The sequence below is a fragment of the Salmo salar genome, chromosome 16 (assembly GCF_965601325.2).
Source record: "Salmo salar chromosome 16, fSalSal1, whole genome shotgun sequence".
Classification (NCBI taxonomy): Eukaryota; Metazoa; Chordata; class Actinopteri; order Salmoniformes; family Salmonidae; genus Salmo; species Salmo salar.
In genome coordinates, this window is record NC_138306.1 from 27574895 (window position 1) to 27594943 (window position 20049).

At 42.0% G+C, this 20049-nt stretch overlaps 1 protein-coding gene across 7 annotated transcripts in view; it reads right to left on the reverse strand.

Annotated features, from left to right (window-relative positions):
* The window catches only part of LOC106597637 (receptor-interacting serine/threonine-protein kinase 3), a 46593-nt gene extending 26748 nt beyond the window's left edge, over nucleotides 1–19845 (reverse strand). For all 7 annotated transcript variants that reach the window (XM_045697097.2, XM_082962643.1, XM_082962641.1 and 4 more), the window contains exons 1-5: nucleotides 19748–19845; nucleotides 2134–2302; nucleotides 1615–1939; nucleotides 1194–1345; nucleotides 1049–1101 (exon numbers count right to left, since the gene is read on the reverse strand). In XM_045697097.2, coding sequence (XP_045553053.2) covers nucleotides 1049–1101; nucleotides 1194–1345; nucleotides 1615–1939; nucleotides 2134–2285 — 682 coding nt within the window. In that variant the 5' untranslated portion in view covers nucleotides 2286–2302; nucleotides 19748–19845. The remainder of the gene's footprint in view (nucleotides 1–1048; nucleotides 1102–1193; nucleotides 1346–1614; nucleotides 1940–2133; nucleotides 2303–19747) is intronic.
* Nucleotides 19846–20049: the final 204 nt, after the last annotated feature.

Below are 20049 nucleotides of genomic sequence, written 5' to 3' on the forward strand. Positions count from 1 at the left end.
GGAGATCATACTTAAGTAGTTTTTTTTCTACCTGGGTTTGTAGGAGATTAGTTTTGAGTTCGTGTATGTTAACTCTGCGTCACGGTTTGTTGTTTTTGGTATTCAGTTTATTTATATGTCCTGCATAGTTTCACAGTATAACTAAAATGTGGAACGAAAAACACGCTGCACTTTGGTCCGCTCCTCTCTACGACAACCGTGACAGAAATAGGTTCTAGCTATGTTTTTATTATTCCCTTGCCTGTGAGCCAATGCCACAGATGTTAGAAAATTTAGACAAATTATGTGTGTAACAAATCTGAGTAGGTTGATGTGTATGATATTGGATATGATATAATGAGAGTGTGTATGATGTCTGTATAATAGTAAGACTATAATGTGTGATGTCCAAATAAATAATAACTCTGCCAATTTGCATGTTTGAGTGTCTATGTGTGTAACATGTAGTGCGTATAGCCTTAATATTCATAATTGTAATCCATATTGTATCACCATCATAGTTGCATCATAATTACCTTTAACCTAATTGAAAAACACATCCCAGCATTTCCATAGCAATTGATGTTTCACATGATCATGAAAGAGACCTTGCATTACTCTAGCGACGTCTTCACTACAGTAAAAATGTATTCCGTACAATATGTTATTATCCCCAATGCCCCTATTTTGATATCTTCCCCTTTCTTGTTGTAAACATATATAAACTTGTAGACAAATACATAAACACATTAAATTATAAAACAGTTCTCGACAATAGAGAGAGAGGGAGAGAAGAGTATAGAAAATAAAAGAGAGAGTGAGAGAAGAGAGCGAGATATAAGTTTGTATGTGTAAGCAAGCATGTAGTACCGGTGTGTTCATATCCACTTCATAATGTTCAGATATTTTAAACAGTTCCCATACCTTCTTTTTTTCGTAACCTGAAGTCCCTGTAGAATTTAGTACAGCCACGGTGTGGCTATAATGTAATGTTACTATGCATAGCAAAGTGCAATGAATGTGAGTGTAATGCACCATGAAGAGGGTATTCATTGTAAGTGTTACTTACAAGGATATGGCTTCGACTGACCAGTGATTATGGACCACAGAAGTATACCATAGCTGAAGAAGAGAATGTGTGAGAGAGAGATAGAAAGAGTCATTGTAAAGTCATATGTCCATATTGATTATTCTTGAGGAATTTAGTGGTGTACCTGTAGATGTCAAAGGCACGAATGGGTTTGTATGACACATTTTCCAAAGCCTCAGGGGGCATGTAACTAGATGTACCCCCAGCCTTCCCAGGGAACTCTTTGCTCATCTTGTTAACACTGTGGGACACCTTGGCCAGGCCAAAATCTGCAAGCTAGAGAGACAGAGAGAGAGACACAGAGACAGAGAGATAGTCTTCAGTTTATGTTCGGTTTATGCATTACAATTTCTGGCAGTATAACTCATGTCATCTAACTATATTTGTTGAAATAGTTAATAATCAATTAATGGTAATATCAATAATAATAATTATAATATTGCCTCAATAATACACTCCAACAAGAAATAGTGCTATTGAACCTCAGTTCATGCTCGTGTTCCCACCAGTTAAAGCCTAATTAGAACCAGGAGCCTGGAACCTGCCTTGGCATTAAGGTAGTCATCCAGCAACACATTATTGGGCTTCAGGTCTTGATGCAGAAGGGGTGGGATGAGGCAATGGAGGAAGTTCATCCCCAGAGCGATCTGGTGGGCCAAGCGATAGGCAAGGGGGTGGGGAAAAGGTGGATGGAGAGAGAGGGTGTCCAGGAGGGATTCCAGCGTCCCCCTCTCCATGAACTCCATCACAAGACCCAGCTGGATGGAAGGGCCACAAGTGGGGGGACAATCCTTGTACACTCCAAGAATCCTTATCACATGGAGGCTTGCACCCTTGCGCATCATTTCTGCCTCATTATGCAGGGAAGCGCTAGAGCAGGGATAAAGTTAGGGGTGGGAAGGAGAGGACAAGGGAGGGGGTGGACAGAGAGAGTGAGGGCAACACAGGAATATTGTCTTAACTTAAATGGTTGACCACATCATGAAAGACAAATCAGTTTATAATGTAATATAAATCTCATTTAATTGACATACAATCAAGTGTTTAAAGTATAGACATTTTACCCATCATCACATTGTAGCAACTTGATGGCCACATCCAATCCCCAAACCACATGTCTGGCTTTGTGGACTTGTCCAAACCCTCCCGCACCAATCACTTTCCAGTTCTCCAGACTGTTGTTTTCAATTACTGCTGCCGGGCTGGACAAGTCCATCTGTTAATCAAGATGATCTGTAATGGCATTCAGTGTTTGCATCAAATAAGTTCCACATCAAGTCAAGTTGCATCAAATCTCATCAAGTCACATGGTATTGGTTCTCCTATTTGAGACACTACTGTAGCTAACACTGTCCTTTATAAGGTTGTTCCATACACTCTTAGAAAAAAAGGTGATATCAAGAACATAAGTGTTCTTCGGCTGTCCTGATAGGAGAACCCTTTCAATAACCCTTTTTGGTCCCAGGTATAACCCCTTTGGTTCCAGGTAGAATCATTTTCTGTTCCATGTAAAACCCTTTCCACAGATGGCTCTACATGGAACCAAAAAGTGTTCTACCTAAAACCAAAAAAGGGTTCTCCAATAGGCACAACCGAAGAACGCTTTTGGAATTTTCTTTTCTAAGTGTACCTTAACAGTGCAAGTCATCCAAGTTCATCCTATCCTCTGATAAAGCAGTTTACAGGATTGCACATAATATAATAATAATAACTACCAGTTTATGTGATATGGCTGACTTATTTCCTACCTCTCTAAAGCTCATATTGTCTCTGAAATAATCATCTCAAAAATCAGCAAACACAAATCAGATGTACAGTGGGGGGAAAAAGTATCTGATCCCCTGCTGATTTCGTATGTTTGCACACTTACAAAGAAATGATCAGTCTATAATTTTAATGGTAGGTTTATTTGAACAGTGAGAGACAGAATAACAACAAAAAAATCCAGAAAAACGCATGTCAAAAATGTTATTAAATGATTTGCATTTTAATGAGGGAAATAAGTATTTGATCCCTCTGCAAAACATGACTTAGACTTGGTGGCAAAAGCCCTTGTTGGCAATCACAGAGGTCAGACTTTTCTTGTAGTTGGCCACCAGGTTTGCACGCATCTCAGGAGGGATTTTGTCCCACTCCTCTTTGCAGATCTTCTCCAAGTCATTAAGGTTTTGAGGCTGACGTTTGGCAACTTGAACCTTCAGCTCCCTCCACAGATTTTCTATGGGATTAAGGTCTGGAGACTGGCTAGGCCACTCCAGGACCTTAATGTGCTTCTTCTTGAGCCACTCCTTTGTTGCCTTGGCCATGTGTTTTGGGTCATTGTCATGCTGGAATACCCATCCACGACCCATTTTCAATGCCCTGGCTGAGGGAAGGAGGTCCTCACCCAAGATTTGACGGTACATGGCCCAGTCCATCGTCCCTTTGATGCGGTGAAGTTGTCCTGTCCCCTTAGCAGAAAAACACCCCCAAAGCATAATGTTTCCACCTCCATGTTTGACGGTGGAGATGGTGTTCTTGGGGTCATAGGCAGCATTCCTCCTCCTCCAAACACGGCGAGTTGAGTTGATGCCAAAGAGCTCCATTTTGGTCTCATCTGACCACAACACTTTCACCCAGTTATCCTCTGAATCATTCAGATGTTCATTGGCAAACTTCAGACGGGCATGTATATGTGCTTTCTTGAACAGGGGGACCTTGCGGGCGCTGCAGGATTTCAGTCCTTCATGGCGTAGTGTGTTACCAATTGTTTTCTTGGTGACTATGGTCCCAGCTGCCTTGAGATCATTGACAAGATCCTCCCGTGTAGTTCTGGGCTGATTCCTCACCGTTCTCATGATCATTGCAACCCCACGAGGTGAGATCTTGCATGGAACCCCAGGCCGAGGGATATTGACAGTTATTTTGTGTTTCTTCCATTTGCGAATAATCGCACCAAATGTTGTCACCTTCTCACCAAGCTGCTTGGCGATGGTCTTGTAGCCCATTCCAGCCTTGTGTAGGTCTACAATCTTGTCCCTGACATCCTTGGAGAGCTCTTTGGTCTTGGCCATGGTGGAGCACTCCCTTTAAGAGTGTGCTCCTAATCTCAGCTCGTTACCTGTACAAAAGACACCTGGGAGCCAGAAATCTTTCTGATTGAGAGGGGGTCAAATACTTATTTCCCTCATTAAAAAGCAAATCAATTTCTAACATTTTTGACATGCATTTTTCTGGATATTTTTGTTGTTATTCTGTCTCTCACTGTTCAAATAAACCTACCATTAAAATTATAGACTGATCCTTTCTTTATCAGCGGGAAAAACGTACAAAATCAGCAGGGGATCAAATACTTTTTTCCCCCACTGTATGATTCAAGCATGTTATTCAGCTTCACATTACACTACATATCAATGTTGAGTTATCATTTAGTTTACCCTGGCACAGTCTCTCCACTACGTTACTGTGCATCAACTTACCTCCTGATAATGATAACATTCTTATTATGTGTATAAGATTATAGTAGCTGAGTATCCATTGTGTCTTGTATTCATTATGCTATGAGTTCCTTACCTGTGACCGTGCTTAAGAAATTATGTTCCCCGTAACTCTCCTGTATTTAAATGGAATCTTCACTTCATTTATTTTACTCTCACTTCAGTATCTTAGGTGTTTCCACCTCATTTTGTTCATCAGAGGAGGGTGGAGTCAGAAAGGTTGAAGTTGTACAGGCAGGACTTGACAGATTTTCTCCACCAGATGGCATTGAATGCAATGGCATGGTGTAGCATGCATAATTGTGTAATATTTGAGACTATACTAGCCATCTGTTTTTATTTGAAAAGTATCCAATTTATATATTGTACTATATGAGCTAAGTTTCCATCCAATTGGAGACAGATTTTCACATTTTCACAATATTCCAAATCTGCATAAAGAAATGATGGCCATTTTCCCACCAGTGGTGTTTCCACCAAACAGACTTGTTGTGGATAGTAATCGGTGTGTGATGACATACTGCACACAAAATGTACTTTTTCGCTTAAGTTTTCATGTACCGAAAACATCTGAAGTTCAATGTGTTTCCATCACATTTTCAACTCTACCGATAGTTTTGTCACAAAAACTGTTGAGTTAAATAGCAAATGTGCCTACTCTGGTCTTGACAGGTACGATCTAGCCAACTGCTCGCAGACAGATACAGTGCGGGAAGGCTGTGCAGGTAAGCTAGTGTACATGATGAGATTATTAAGAGTGAGAGTATTTTTATTTGTCAAATGGCAGTCAAGTATTATTGATCATCACGATCATCATGTCACCAGAATAAGACACTCAATATTTTTTGTAAAGCGGCCTCAAGGTTGCCGTGCACTTTAACCACCCTGTGCCTTTTCATCATAACTTATTTAATCTGTAGCCTAATAAACTACATGGTTTCCCAATATGTATTGGGAGGACCACACACCATATCATCATGTGACTCCAAGTTTACTTCAATATGATGGTCATTATATCAATATTTGCGCTTCAAGGCGTTTCCACCGCCATTTCTCGTTGTCATAGCTAAAATTGTACCGAAACATACGTATGACTTTACTCTCATAAAAACTGTGGATGGAAACGTGGTTAATGATTACCACAGATACATTTAAAAATATATAATGCCTTACAGTACAAGTACAGAGCAGACTAAAATGATGCTTCACTGAAGTCTATGTCAATCTAGAACAGGATTTTCCATTTTGAATGCAATTTGAATAGAGTTGATGCTTTACTATCTGTGTGAAAGTAGTAGGGTGTAGATTGATGAGGGAAAAAAACAATTTAATCAATTTTAGAGTAAGGCCATAACCTAACAAAATGTGGAAGAAGTTAAGAGGTCTGAGTACTTTCTGAAGGCACTGCATATATCACTCAGTTTTGTGTATTTTTTACTCCAATACCCAATAATGACAAAGCCAAAACAGGCTTTAAAAATGTTTGCTGATTTACAAAAAATACGAAACAAAATTATCACATTTACTCAAGTATTCAGACCCTTTACTCAGTACTTTATTGAAACACCATTGGCAGTGATTACAGCCTCAAGTCTTCTTGGGTATGAAGCTACAAGCTTGGCAAAACTGTATTTGTGGAGTTTCTCCCTTACTTATCTGCAGATCCTCTCATGCTCTGTCAGGCTGGATGGGGAGCGTTGCTGCATAGCTAATTTCAGGTTTCTCCAGAAATGTTCGATCAGGTTCAATTCCGGGCTCTGGCTGAGCCACTTAAGGACATTCAGAGACTTGTCCCGAAGAAACTCCTGCATTGTCTTGGCTGTGTGCTTAGGGTCATTGTCCCATTGGAAGGTGAACCTAAGCCCCAGTCTGAGGTCCTAAGCGCTCAGGAGCAGGTTTTCATCAAGGATCTCTCTGTACTTTGCGCCATTCATCTTTGCCTCTATCCTGTCTAGTATCCCAATCCCTGCATCTGAAAAACATCGCCACGGCATGATGCTGCCACCACCATGCTTCACCATAGGGATGGTGCCAGATTTCCTCCAGATGTGATGCTTGGCATTCAGGCCAAAGAGTTCAACCTTGGTATCATCAGACCAGAGAATCTTGTTTCTCATGGTCTGAGAGTCCTTTAGGTGCCTTTTGGCAAACTCATAGTGAGCTGTCATGTGCGTTTTACTGAGGAGTGGCTTCCGTCTGGCCACTCTACCATGAAGACCTTATTGGTGGAGATGGTTGTCCTTCTGGAAGGTTCTCCCATCTCCACAGAGGAGCTCTATAGCTCTGTCAGAGTGACCATCGGTTTCTTAGTCACCTCCCTGACCAAGGGCCTTCTCCCCGATTGCTCAGTTTGGTCGGGCGGCCAGCTCTAGGAAGAGTTTTGGTGGTTCCAAACTTCTTCCATTTAATAATGATGGAGGCCACTGTGTTCTTGGGGACCTTCAATGCTGCAGAAATGTTTTGGTACCCTTTCCCAGATCTGTGCCTCGACACAATCCTGTCTCGGAGCTCTACGGACAATTCCTTTGACCTCATGGCTTGGTTTTAGCGCTGACATGCACTGTCAACTGTGGGACCTTATATATACAGGTGTGTGCCTTTGCAAATCATGTCCAATCAATTGAATTTACCACAGGTGGACTCCAATCAAGTTGACATATGTCAAGGACAATCAATGGAAACAGGTTGCAGCTGAAATCAATATCGAGTCTCATAGCAAAAGGTCTGAATACTTATGTAAATAAGATATTTCTTTTTTTTCTTCATAATCATACATTTTGCTAAACTATATTAACTAAGATTATCTTAGTAAGATAATTTTTACTGTATGTGCAAAAACAAATAGGCACATGCAGGTTCGGGTGTTTTGTGAGAATTTGTCGGCGAGTGGGTAACCCACCTCAACCATCTGTCCTATTGGCTAACGTGCAATCATTGGAGAATAAAATGGACAAGCTCCATTCAAGACTCTGCTACCAACGGGAAATAAAAAACTCTAATATCTTATGTTTCACCGAGTCGTAGCTGAACGACTACATGGATAACATACAGCTGGCTGGTTTTTCCATGCATCGGCAAGACAGAATGGCTGCCTCCGGTAAGACAAGGGGTGGTGGTCTGTTTCTATTTGTCAATAACAGCTGGTGTGTGAAATCAAATATTAAGGATGTCTCAAGGTTTTGCTCGCCTGAGGTAGAATATCTCATGATAAGCTGTAGACCACACTATTTACCAAGAGTTTTCATCTATATTTTTTCGTAGCTGTCTATACACCACCAAAAACTGATGCTGGCACTAAGACCACACTCAAGCCATAAGCAAACAAGAAAATGCTCATCCAGAAGCGACGCTCCTAGTGGCCGGTGACTTTAATGCAGGGAAACTTAAATCCATTTTATCTCATTTATACTTGCATGTTACATGTGCAACAAGAGGAGAGAGAAAAACTCTAGACCACCTTTACTCCACACACAGAGACACTTACAAAGCTCTCCCTCACCCTCCATTTGGCAAATCTGACCTTAATTCTATCCTCCTGATTCCTGCTTACAAGCAAAAACTAAAGCAGGAAATACCAGTGACTCGGTCAATTCGGAAGTGGTCAGAGGACGCAGATGCTAAGCTGCAGAACAGTTTTGCAGGCACAGACTGGAACATGTTCCGGGATTCTTCCGATGGCATTGAGGAGTATACCACATCAGTCATCGGCTTCATCAATAAGTGCATTGATGACGTTGTCCCCACAGTACCCATACGTACATACCCCAACCAGAAGCCATGGATTACAGGCAACATCCGCTAAAGCGTAGAGGAATGGGACTCCTACCTGGACGCTTATAAGAAATCCTGCTACGCCCTCAGACGAACTACCAAACAGGCAAGTGTAAATACAGGACTAAAATTGAATCCTACTACGCTAGCGCCGATGCTCGCGGCTGGACTACAAAGGGAAGCCCAGCCATGAGCTGCCCAGTGACACAAGCCTAAATTTCTTCTATTCGCGCTTCGAGGCAAGCAACACTGAAGCATGCATGAGAGCACCAGCTGTACCGCATTCAAAAGGCCGCAGGGCCAGACGGATTACCAGGATGTGTAATCCGATCATGCACTGACCAGCTGGCAAGTGTCTTCACTGACATTTTCAACCTGTCCTTGGCCAAGTCTGTAATACCAACATGTTTCAAGCAGACCACCATAGTCCCCGTGCCCAAGAACACCAAGGTAACCTGCCTAAATGACTACCGACCTGTAGCACTCTTCTCTGTAGCCATGAAGTGCTGTGAAAAGCTGGTCATGTCTCACATCAACCCCATCATCCCATAAACCATAGACCCACTCCAATTTGCATACTGCCCCAACAGGGTAAGGGTAGTCAACAACACATCTGCCAGGCTGATCCTCAACACGCCAGCCCCTCAAGGGCACGTGCTTAGTCCTCTCCTGTACTGCCTGTTCATCCATGACTGTGAGGCCAAGCACGACTCCAACACCATCCTTAAGTTTGCAGAAGACACAACGGTGGTAGGCTTGATCACTGACAATGATGAGACAGCCTATAGGGAGGAGGTCAGAGACCTGGAACAGTGGTGCCAGGACCCCACCCTCTCCCTCAACATGATCAAGACAAAGGAAATGATCGTGGACTACAGGAAAAGGTGTCAGAGCATGCACCCATTTTCATCAATGGGGCTGTAGTGGAGCAGGTTGAGAGCTTCAATTTCCTTGGTGTCCACATCAAACTATCATGGTCCAAACATGGTCCAAACACACCAAGACAGTCGTGAACAGGGCATGTCAACACCGATTCCCCCTCAGGAGAATGGAAGTATTTGTATTGTGTCCTTAGATCCTCAAAAAGTTCTACAACTGCACCATCGAGAGCATCCTGATTGGCTGTATCACCGCCTGATATGGCAACTGCTCGGCCTCTGACTTCAAGGTGCTACAGAGGGTAGTGCATAGGTTCCAGTACATCATTGGGGCCAAGTTTCCTGCCATCCAGGACCTCTATACCAGGCGGTGTCAGAGGAAGGCCCTAAAAATTGCCAAAGACTCCAGCCACCCTAGTCATAGACTTTTCTCTCTGCTGCCGCACGGCAAGTGGTACCAGAGCACCAAGTCTAGATCCAAAAGGATTCTTAGCAGCTTCTACCCCCAAGCCATAAGACTGCTGAACAGCTAATCAAATGGCTACCCGGACTATTTGCATTGACCCCCTGTCACGACTTCCACCGAAGTCGGTTCCTCTCCTTGTTCGGGCGGCGTTCGGCAGTTGACGTAACCGGTCTTCTAGCCATCGCCGATCCACCTTTCATTTTCCATTTGTTTTGTCTTGTTTTCATACACACCTGGTTTACATTTCCCTCATTACTTGTCTTGTATTTAACCCTCTGTTCTCCCATGTCTGTGTGTGAAATGGTTTATTGTTTCGTGTATGTGCACGACTGGTTGCGCTGGGTTATGTCAACCCGTATTGTGTTTAGTGTTCTTTGTGCCGTGTGTTTTGTTCGTCTAAATTAAAGGCTCCGTTTGCTACCCAAATTCTGCTCTCCTGCGCCTGACTCCCTTACAGTCAGTTACGCATACCTAACACCCCCCTCCTCTTTTTTTTACACTAGTGCTACTCGCTGTTTATTATCTATTATCTATGCATAGTCACTTTACCCATACCTACATGTACATATTACATCAATTACCTCGATTAACCTGTACCCCCACACATTATCTCGGTACCGGTACCCCCAGTATATAGCCTCGTTATTGTTGTTCTTTTATTTTTTACTTTAGTTAATTTAGTAAATATTTTTCTTAACTATTTTTTTTCTCAAAACTACATTGTTGGTTAAGAGCTTGAAAGTAAGCATTTCACGGTAAGATCTACACCTGTTATATTTGGCGCATGTGACAAACACAATTTCATTTGATTTGATTCAGGGGTGGACTGGGACCAAGAATCGGCCCTGGCATTTCTAACACACCTTCCCATTTTTTGCATTGAGGCCCCCACACATGCCCATTTTTTTCCTTGAGGCTCCAGCAACGGCAATTTCTTTCCCTTGAAGCACCCATTATTAGTGATGAGCGATTCATTGGAATGTAGGTTAATTGACTGATCTTGGTTAAATTATTTGAATTCCATTTCGTTCTTTTTTCTCTGTGAGCTCAATGCACACATGGCTCTGCAGTTTCTCTAGAAATAAATCAGCTCATGCCTGAACTGTTCCATGTAGTAGGGAGTTGTAGTTTTCAACAGGCCAATGTTCTACATAGTTTAGCACAGAAAACGTGATGATGAACTATAATGACCATAATCCATTTTGCGGCTACTTGTCCAGTCTGTGTTTCTTTTATGTTTGCTACATAATGGACAGAAGATTGAGCGATCAAGAGGGGATGCATAGAGAGCAATTTCTTCGCAAGGTACAGTGCATTTGGAAAGTATTCAGACTCCTTGACCTTTTCCACATTTTGTTAAGTTACAGCATTATTTTAAAATAGACTGAATACATGTTTTTCCTCATCAATCTACACAAAATACACAATAATAATAAAGCAAAAACAGTTTTTTTTTCTTTTTGGAAATTAGGAAAATTATTCAGACCCTCTGCTGAGACTCTAAATTGGTGCAACCTGTTTCCATTCCATTCTTGACATGTTTCCACAACTTCATTGAATTCCACCTGTGGTAAATTCAATAGATTGGACATTATTTGGAAAGGCACACACCTGTATATTTAATGTCCCACAGTTGACAGTGCATGTCAGAGCAAAAACCAAGGCATGTCGAAGGAATTGTCCGTAGAGCTCCGAGACAGGATTGTGTTGAGGCACAGATCTGGGGAAGGGTACGAAAAATGTCTTCTGTATTGAAGGTCCCCAAGAAAACAGTGGCCTCCATTAATCTTAAATGGAAGAAATTTGGAACCACCAAGACTCTTCCTAGAGCTGGCCGCCCGGCCAAACTGAGCAATCGAGGGAGAAAGGCCTTGGTCAAGAAGGTGACCAAGAAACCTATGATCACTCTGACAGAGCTCCGAGTTCCTCTGTGGAGATGGGAGAACCTTCCAGAAGGACATCAATCTTTGCACCACTCCACCAATCAGGCCACTATGGTGGAGTAGCCAGATGGAAGCCACTCCTCAGTAAAAGTCATATGAGAGCCTGCATGGAGTTTGCCAAATTGCATGTAAAGGACTCTCAGACCATGAGAAACAAGATTCTCTGGTCTGATGAAACCAATATTGAACTCTTTGGCCTGAATGCCAAGCGTCACATCTGGAGGAAACCTGGCACCATCCCAACGGTGAAGCATGGTGGTGGCAGAATCATTCTGTGGGGATGTTTTTCAGTGGCAGGGACTGGAAGACTAGTCAGGATCGAGGCAAAGATGAACAGAGCAAAGTACAGAGAGATCCTTGATGAAAACCTGCACTTCATACTGGGGTAAAGGTTCGCCTTCCAACAGGACAATGACCCTAAGCACACAGCCAAGACAACGCATGAGTGGCTTCGGGACAAGTCTCTGAATGTCCTTGAGTGGCCCAGCCGGTGCCGAGACTTGAACCCAATCTCTGGAGAAACCTGAAAAAAGCTGTGCAGCGACGCTCCCATCCAACCTGAGAGAGTTTGAGAGGATGTGCAGAGAAAAATGGGAGAAACATCCCAAATACAGGTGTGCCAAGCTTGTAGCTTCATACCCAAGAAGACTCAAGGCTGTAATCGCTGCCAAAGGTGCTTCAACAAAGTACTGAGTAAAGGGTCTGAATACTTATGTAAATGTAATATTTCAATTTGCTTTTTCATTATGGGGTATTGTGTGTAGATCAATGAGAATAATGCACTGTATCTCCACCTGAAAATACATGATCTAAGTGATTGATCATTTCTTTTCAGCAGTAATAAAAGTATAGCTTATTTACTTTGAACAACTACTAAAATAGTGATTTTGTCAGACAGCATAGGCAGCAGCTCTATAGAGATGAGATGATGACTTGGAATGTAATGTCATAAAACAAATGTTATATACACAATGTTATATACAAAACAAATATTTTATTAAAATAAAGTAATATGAAGAGCTGATGGTTAATAAGTCATAAGCAGTCATGGGCAGTCACTACCATCATGGGACCTTTAGTAAATGTATTATTGTTGTTACAGCGTTCAACCTACATAATTCATAGTGCAGTTAATTTTTTTTAAAACTATCGAAACCAAAATTTGAAATTGTGATAATGTTTAAATAATCGAACCGAAACCGAACCGACCTTAAAAGCCATTAATTTCTCAGCACTACCCATTATTAGCCCGATAATTTTGCGATAAAAACCCCAATTAGACAGGACCACTAGGCTAAAACTGGACCAGCCCATCTGGCATTTGCCCCAATGTACAGTCGAAGTCGGAAGTTTACATACACCTTAGCCAAATGCATTTAAATCAGTTTTTCCACAATTCCTGACATTTAATCCCTGAAAAAATTACCTGTTTTAGGTCAGTTAGGATCACCACCTTATTTTAAGAATGTGAAATGTAAGAATAATAGTAGAGAGAATGATTTATTTCAGCATGTATTTCTTTCATCAAATTCCCATTGGGTCAGAAGTTTAAATGCACTCGATTAGTATTTGGTAGCATTGCCTTTAAATTGTTTAACTTGGGTCAAACGTTTTGGGTAGCCTTCCAAAAGCTTCCCACAATAAGTTGGGTGAATTTTGGCCCATTCCTCCTGACAGAGCTGGTGTAACTGAGTCAGGTTTGTCGGCCCCCTTGCTCGCACATGCTTTTTCAGTGGCCACTCTAATATCTTGACTTTGTTGTCCTTAAGCCATTTTGCCACAACTTGGAAGTATGCTTGGGGTCATTGTCCATTTGGAAACCCATTTGCGACCAAGCTTTAACTTCCTGACTGATGTCTTGAGATGTTGCTTCAATATATCCATATCATTTTCCTACCTCATGATGCCGTCTATTTTGTGAAGTGCACCAGTCCCTCCTGCAGCAAAACACCCCCACAACATGGTGCTGCCACCCCCGTGCTTCACGGATGGTGTTCTTCGGCTTGCAAGCGTCCCCCTTTTTCCTCCAAATATAACGATGGTCATTATGGCCAAACAGTTCTATTTTTGTTTCATCAGACCAAAGGACATTTCTCCAAAAAGTACGATCTTTGAACCCATGTGCAGTTGCAAACCGCAGTTTGGCTTTTTTATGGCGGTTTTGGAGCAGTGGCTTCTTCCTTGCTGAGCGGCCTTTCAGGTTATGTCGATATAGGACTCGTTTTACTGTGGATATAGATATTTTTGTACCTGTTTACTCCCTTCACAAGGTCCTTTGCTGTTGTTCTGGGATTGATTTACACTTTTCGCACCAAAGTATGTTCATTTCTAGGAGACAGAATGCGTCTCCTTACTGAGCGGTATGACGGCTGCGTGGTCCCATGGTGTTAATACTTGCGTACTATTGTTTGAACAGATGAACGTGGTACCTTCAGGAGTTTGGAAATTGCTCCCAAGGATGAACCAGACTTGATTTTCTGAGGTCTTGGCTGATTTCTTTTGATTTTCCCATGATGTCAAGCAAAGAGGCACTGAGTGTGAAGGTAGGCCTTGAAATACATCCACAGGTACAACTCCAATTGACTCAAATTATGTCAATTAGCCTATCAGAAGCTTTTAAAGACTTGACATCATTTTCTGGAATTTTCCAAGCTGTTTAATGGTATGGTCAACTTAGTGTACATAATCTTCTGACCCACTGTAATTGTGATACAGTGAATTATAAGTGAAATAATCTGTCTGTAAACAATTGTTGGAAAAATGACTTGTGTCATGCACAAAGTAGATGTCCTAACCGACTTGCCAAAGTTTACAATACATTTGTGGATTGGTTGAAAAACGATTTTTAATGATTCCAACCTAAGTGTATGTAAACTTCTGACTTCAACTGTACCATTTTATCACCTATTTTGCAGACTGTCAGAAACTTCTCAGCAAGATTGATCTTGTTAATTTTCCTCAGGATAGCCAGTGACATCTTCATAGCCCCTCATGGGGTGTATCTCTCCTCCATCTCATCCACTGTCCCCTGCCTAGTAGCACCAGCAACCTCCAGACTGGTAAGGCTTTTAATGTTGTTTATAATAAGGGTTACATGGAGAAAAACGGACCTCTTTAAAATGAAAATGGATGGCCCTCACATCAGCAAAATATTTTCTACCTAGAGGTACCATGAAAGCTTAAAGAAAATCAAGTAGCCTTCCCCTATACCCCAAAAAATAATTCATACAAAGTGGATAGCAGAGAACATGTCTACCATTTACCTTCAATTATTGGACAGATCAGAGCCTTATATATGAAGCTTTACAAACTGTTCTTCATCCTGTAAGGGTTAAATGTCGACGCTGTAATTTTGATACCTCACATGGCTGCCGTCCAGAAGGTTCTGGGTTCGCAGACCACCGTGGACAAGTAGGGGTGAAAAGATCTCCTTTGTAGTAAAATCATTGCATTAACTTTTTAGTGATGGGGGCAGTATTCGGAAATTCAGGATGAATGACTTGCCCAAATTATACTGCCTGCTTCTCGGGCCCAGAAGGTAAGATATGCATATTATTAGTAGATTTGGATAGAAAACACTCTGAAGTTTCTAAAACTGTTTGAATTATGTCTGAGTATAACAGAACTCATATGGCAGGCAAAAACCTGAGAAAAATCCAACCAGGAAGTGGGAAATCTGAGGCTTGTAGTCTTTTCAAGTGATTGCCTATCTAACACACAGTGACTTAGGGTTAATTTTGCACTTCCGAAGGCTTCCAATAGATGTCAACAGTCTTTAGAACCTTGTTTCAGGCTTTTGCAGTGAACAGAGAGCGAACAAGAGGACCTGGAAGTTAGTGAGTCAAAAAAGGATATGAGTTCAGTGGCAAACGTTCACGTGAGAGGTAGCTGTGTTCCATAACGTTTTTGAAGACATTGGAATCGTCCGGTTGGAATATTATGGAAAATTTATGTTAAAAAGGCCCTAAAGATTGATGCTATACATCGTTTGACATGTTTCTACGAACGTAAATAGAATGTTTTTTGACTTTTCATCGTGAAATTATCGGCGCGCTTCCTACATTTGGAGTAGTTTACTGAACGCGCTAACAACACGGAGGTATTTGGACATAAATGATGGACTTTATCGAACAAAACAGCATTTATTGTGGACCTGGGATTCCTGGGAGTGCATTCTGATGAAGATCATCAAAGGTAAGTGAATATTTATAATGCTATTTATGATTTTAGATGACTCCAAAATGGCGGCTATCTGTATTGCCTGCTGTTGTTTTCTGAGCGCCATACTCAGATTAATGCAAAGTGTGCTTTCCCCGTGAATCTTTTTTAAAATCTGTCACACCGGTTGCATTAAGGAGATGTTTAACTATAATTCTTTGAATAACAGCTTAATTTTTTATCAACGTTTATGATGAGTATGTTTGTAAATTGTTGTGCTCATTCACCGAAAGTTTTGGAGGCAAAATATACTTCTCAAAAAAATTAAGGGAACACTTAAACAACACATCCTAGATCTGAATGAAAGAAATAATCTTATTAAATACTTTTTTCTTTACATAGTTGAATGTGCTGAGAACAAAATCACACAAAAATAATCAATGGAAATCCAATTTATCAACCCATGGAGGTCTGGATTTGGAGTCACACTCAAAATGAAAGTGGAAAACCACACTACAGGCTGATCCAACTTTGATGTAATGTCCTTAAAACAAGTCAAAATGAGGCTCAGTAGTGTGTGTGGCCTCCACGTGCCTGTATGACCTCCCTACAACGCCTGGGCATGCTCCTGATGAGGTGGCGGATGGTCTCCTGAGGGATCTCCTCCCAGACCTGGACTAAAGCATCCGCCAACTCCTGGACAGTCTGTGGTGCAACGTGGCGTTGGTGGATGGAGCGAGACATGATGTCCCAGATGTGCTCAATTGGATTCAGGTCTGGGGAACGGCGGGCCAGTCCATAGCATCAATGCCTTCCTCTTGCAGGAACTGCTGACACACTCCAGCCACATGAGGTCTAGCATTGTCTTGCATTAGGAGGAACCCAGGGCTAACCGCACCAGCATATGGTCTCACGAGGGGTCTGAGGATCTCATCTCGGTACCTAATGGCAGTCAGGCTACCTCTGGCAAGCACATGGAGGACTGTGCGGCCCCCCAAAGAAATGCCACCGCACACCATGACTGACCCACCGCCAAACCGGTCATGCTGGAGGATGTTGCAGGCAGCAGAACATTCTCCACGGCATCTCCAGACTCTGTCACGTCTATCACGTGCTCAGTGTGAACCTGCTTTCATCTGTGAAGAGCACAGGACGCCAGTGGCAAATTTGCCAATCTTGGTATTCTCTGGCAAATGCCAAACGTCCTGCACGGTGTTGGGCTGTAAGCACAACGCCCACCTGTGGACGTCGGGCCCTCATACCAGCCTCATGGAGTCTGTTTCTGACCGTTTGAGCAGACACATGCACATTTGTGGCCTGCTGGAGGTCATTTTGCAGGGCTCTGGCAGTGCTTCTCCTGCTCCTCCTTGCACAAAGGCGGAGGTAGCGGTCCTGCTGCTGGGTTGTTGCCCTCCTACGGCCTCCTCCACATCTCCTGATGTACTGGCCTGTCTCCTGGTAGCGCCTCCATGCTCTGGACACTACGCTGACAGACACAGCAAACCTTCTTGCCACAGCTCACATTGATGTGCCATCCTGGATGAGCTGCACTACCTGAGCCATTTGTGTGGGTTGTAGACTCCGTCTCATGCTACCACTAGAGTGAAAGCACCGCCAGCATTCAAAAGTGACCAAAATATCAGCCAGGAAGCATAGGAACTGAGAAGTGGTCTGTGGTCCCCACCTGCAGAACCACTCCTTTATTGGGGGTGTCTTGCGAATTGCCTATAATTTTCACCTGTTGTCTATTCCATTTGCACAACAGCATGTGAAATGTATTGTCAATCAGTGTTGCTTCCTAAGTGGACAGTTTGATTTCACAGAAGTGTGATTAACTTGGAGTTACATTGTGTTGTTTAAGTGTTCCCTTTATTTTTTTGAGCAGTGTATTTTCTGAACATCACGCACCAATGTAAAATGGGTTTTTTGGATATAAATATGAACTTTATCGAACAAAACATACATGTATTGTGTAACATTGAGTCCTGGGAGTGTCATCTGATTAAGATCGTCAAAGGTTAGTGCTTAATTTTAGCTGTATTTCTGGTTTTTGTGATGTCTCTCCTAGCTTGGAAAATGGCTGTGTGGTTTTTCTTGTGTTGGCGCTGTCCTAACATAATCTAATGTTATGCTTTCACCATAAAGCCTTTTTGAAATCGGACAATGTGGTTGGATTAAGGAGAAGTGTATCTTTAAAATGGTGTACAATTGTTGTATGTCCCACGTAGCACAGAGAAGTTCAACTATCAACATATTTGCAGGTCAGAGAAAAAATGGCCTTTTACAAAAATGTCATGCAAATCATCATTTTACATATCAGCATAATCTTGATTTTATACCACACAAATTACTGAAATTACAGGCAAGAAATGGACAGAGAGATAGGCGTATGTGTTAATCTCATCATGTTTCTCCAATGCCAAATCTTTCCACCCCAGACAGAATAGGCATTCCTTTCCACCCCAGACAGAATAGGCCTACCTTTCCACCCCAGACAGAGTAGACCTATCTTTCCACCCCAAACAGATTCGGCCTACCTTTCCACCCCAGACAGAATAGGCCTACCTTTCCACCCCAGACAGAGTAGGCCTACCTTTCCACCCCAGACAGAATAGACCTACCTTTCCATCCCAGACAGAATAGGAATTCCTTTCCACCCCAGACAGAATAGGCCTACCTTTCCACCCCAGACAGAGTAGACCTACCTTTCCAACCCAGACAGAATAGGCATTCCTTTCCACCCCAGACAGAATAGGAATTCCTTTCCACCCCAGACAGAATAGGCCTACCTTTCCACCCTAGACAGAGTAGACCTACCGACGCAGAAAAATGTAAGCTTTAACTGCTCGCTACTCTTCTTCCGTGGCTTAACCCAACGAGAGAACATCAGAAGTGTTTCCCTAAAAGCTGTCAGGTTTTAAACATATTTTATTACAGAAAGTGAATAGCTTAATCAATTGATAGTGACAGAATTAGATTAGTTCCCAAGCAAAGTCTATGTTTTGTGTCCTTGGCTATAGAAGGTTGTAGCTCAGCCTCTGAATGTCATAGAACAATGATATCCACATACGCATCAGAGTCTTTCCAGGGTATTTTACAGGTGGTTTCAGGCATAAAGCATTGTGGAACAAAGCGCCGTTACAGATTACTTTATACACTGAAACAATATATCAACCCAACATGTAACAATTTATACGATTTGACTGAGTGACAGTTCATAAGAAATCCGTATTCATAGTTCAGTTCATCATACTTTGCTTTCACTAACAGTTTAACAGTTTCTCTATTTCCATTCCTCTTTTATAAAAAAAGTATGCTCATTAAAATTACAAACATATGAACCAAAGAGAAAACTAAAGGGGCACAGCAAGTGGCATAGCCCAGCAGGCAGGTGTCCATTTTCCTTAGGTATTTATATTAGCACAGACTCATTCGCCATGTGCTCTCACCAGACATAGTTAACTCTGCGCTAAGGATCAACCGTGCCTCTGGACTGAATTACTTCCTGTGGGCAGGGTTCTTAAAAGGGTCCTCCTATGGGGACAGCCAAAGAAACCTTTTAGGTTCTAGATAACACCATTTTTTCTAAGAGTGTGGGCTGCCTTTTGTTTCTGTTCCTTGTTATTTGATATGAGACCAGATCCAAAGAACCCGGTCAAAATCCATCCTTTGACATATGCAGTGAGGCACAGGGTGGGATCTGATTTCCTGTGGTTCTAAAACTTTGGTTTTAACTGTACCAGAATGAATACTCAGATATCAGCAAACACAAATCAGACTGATTAAAGCATTCCTTGACACTTTTTGTTTTAGTTTACCCTGGGACAGTGTCTTTTACTGAGCAGAATCTCACCTCTTGATAATGATAACTTACCTAACATTCTTAACACTTATTCGCTAAATTAAGTAGCAGCTGAAATCTCTAACTAAAGATCTCATAACTCCAAATATTATTTATTTTAATCATAACACTTGTAGGTTCTTACCGTGTATTCTTGTTAGACAGATTATATTCCCAATCCACGTTGCTCTTAAATGTATTGTTCACTTGAAGAATTTTACTTTCATTTTCATTACATTCTAGTCTCCACCCCTGTATCTGGATCTGAGAGGAGGAGTAAAAGTTTCAGTACTTACTTGACAGCATGGAGTGTAGTTAGCATGTACATTGCCTACATGTTTTTGTAATATTTGAGATCATCACTACATTGTACAGTGCCTTCGGAAAGTATTCAGACCCTCAGACTTTTCCACATTTTGTTACGTTATAGCCTTATTCTTACACTCA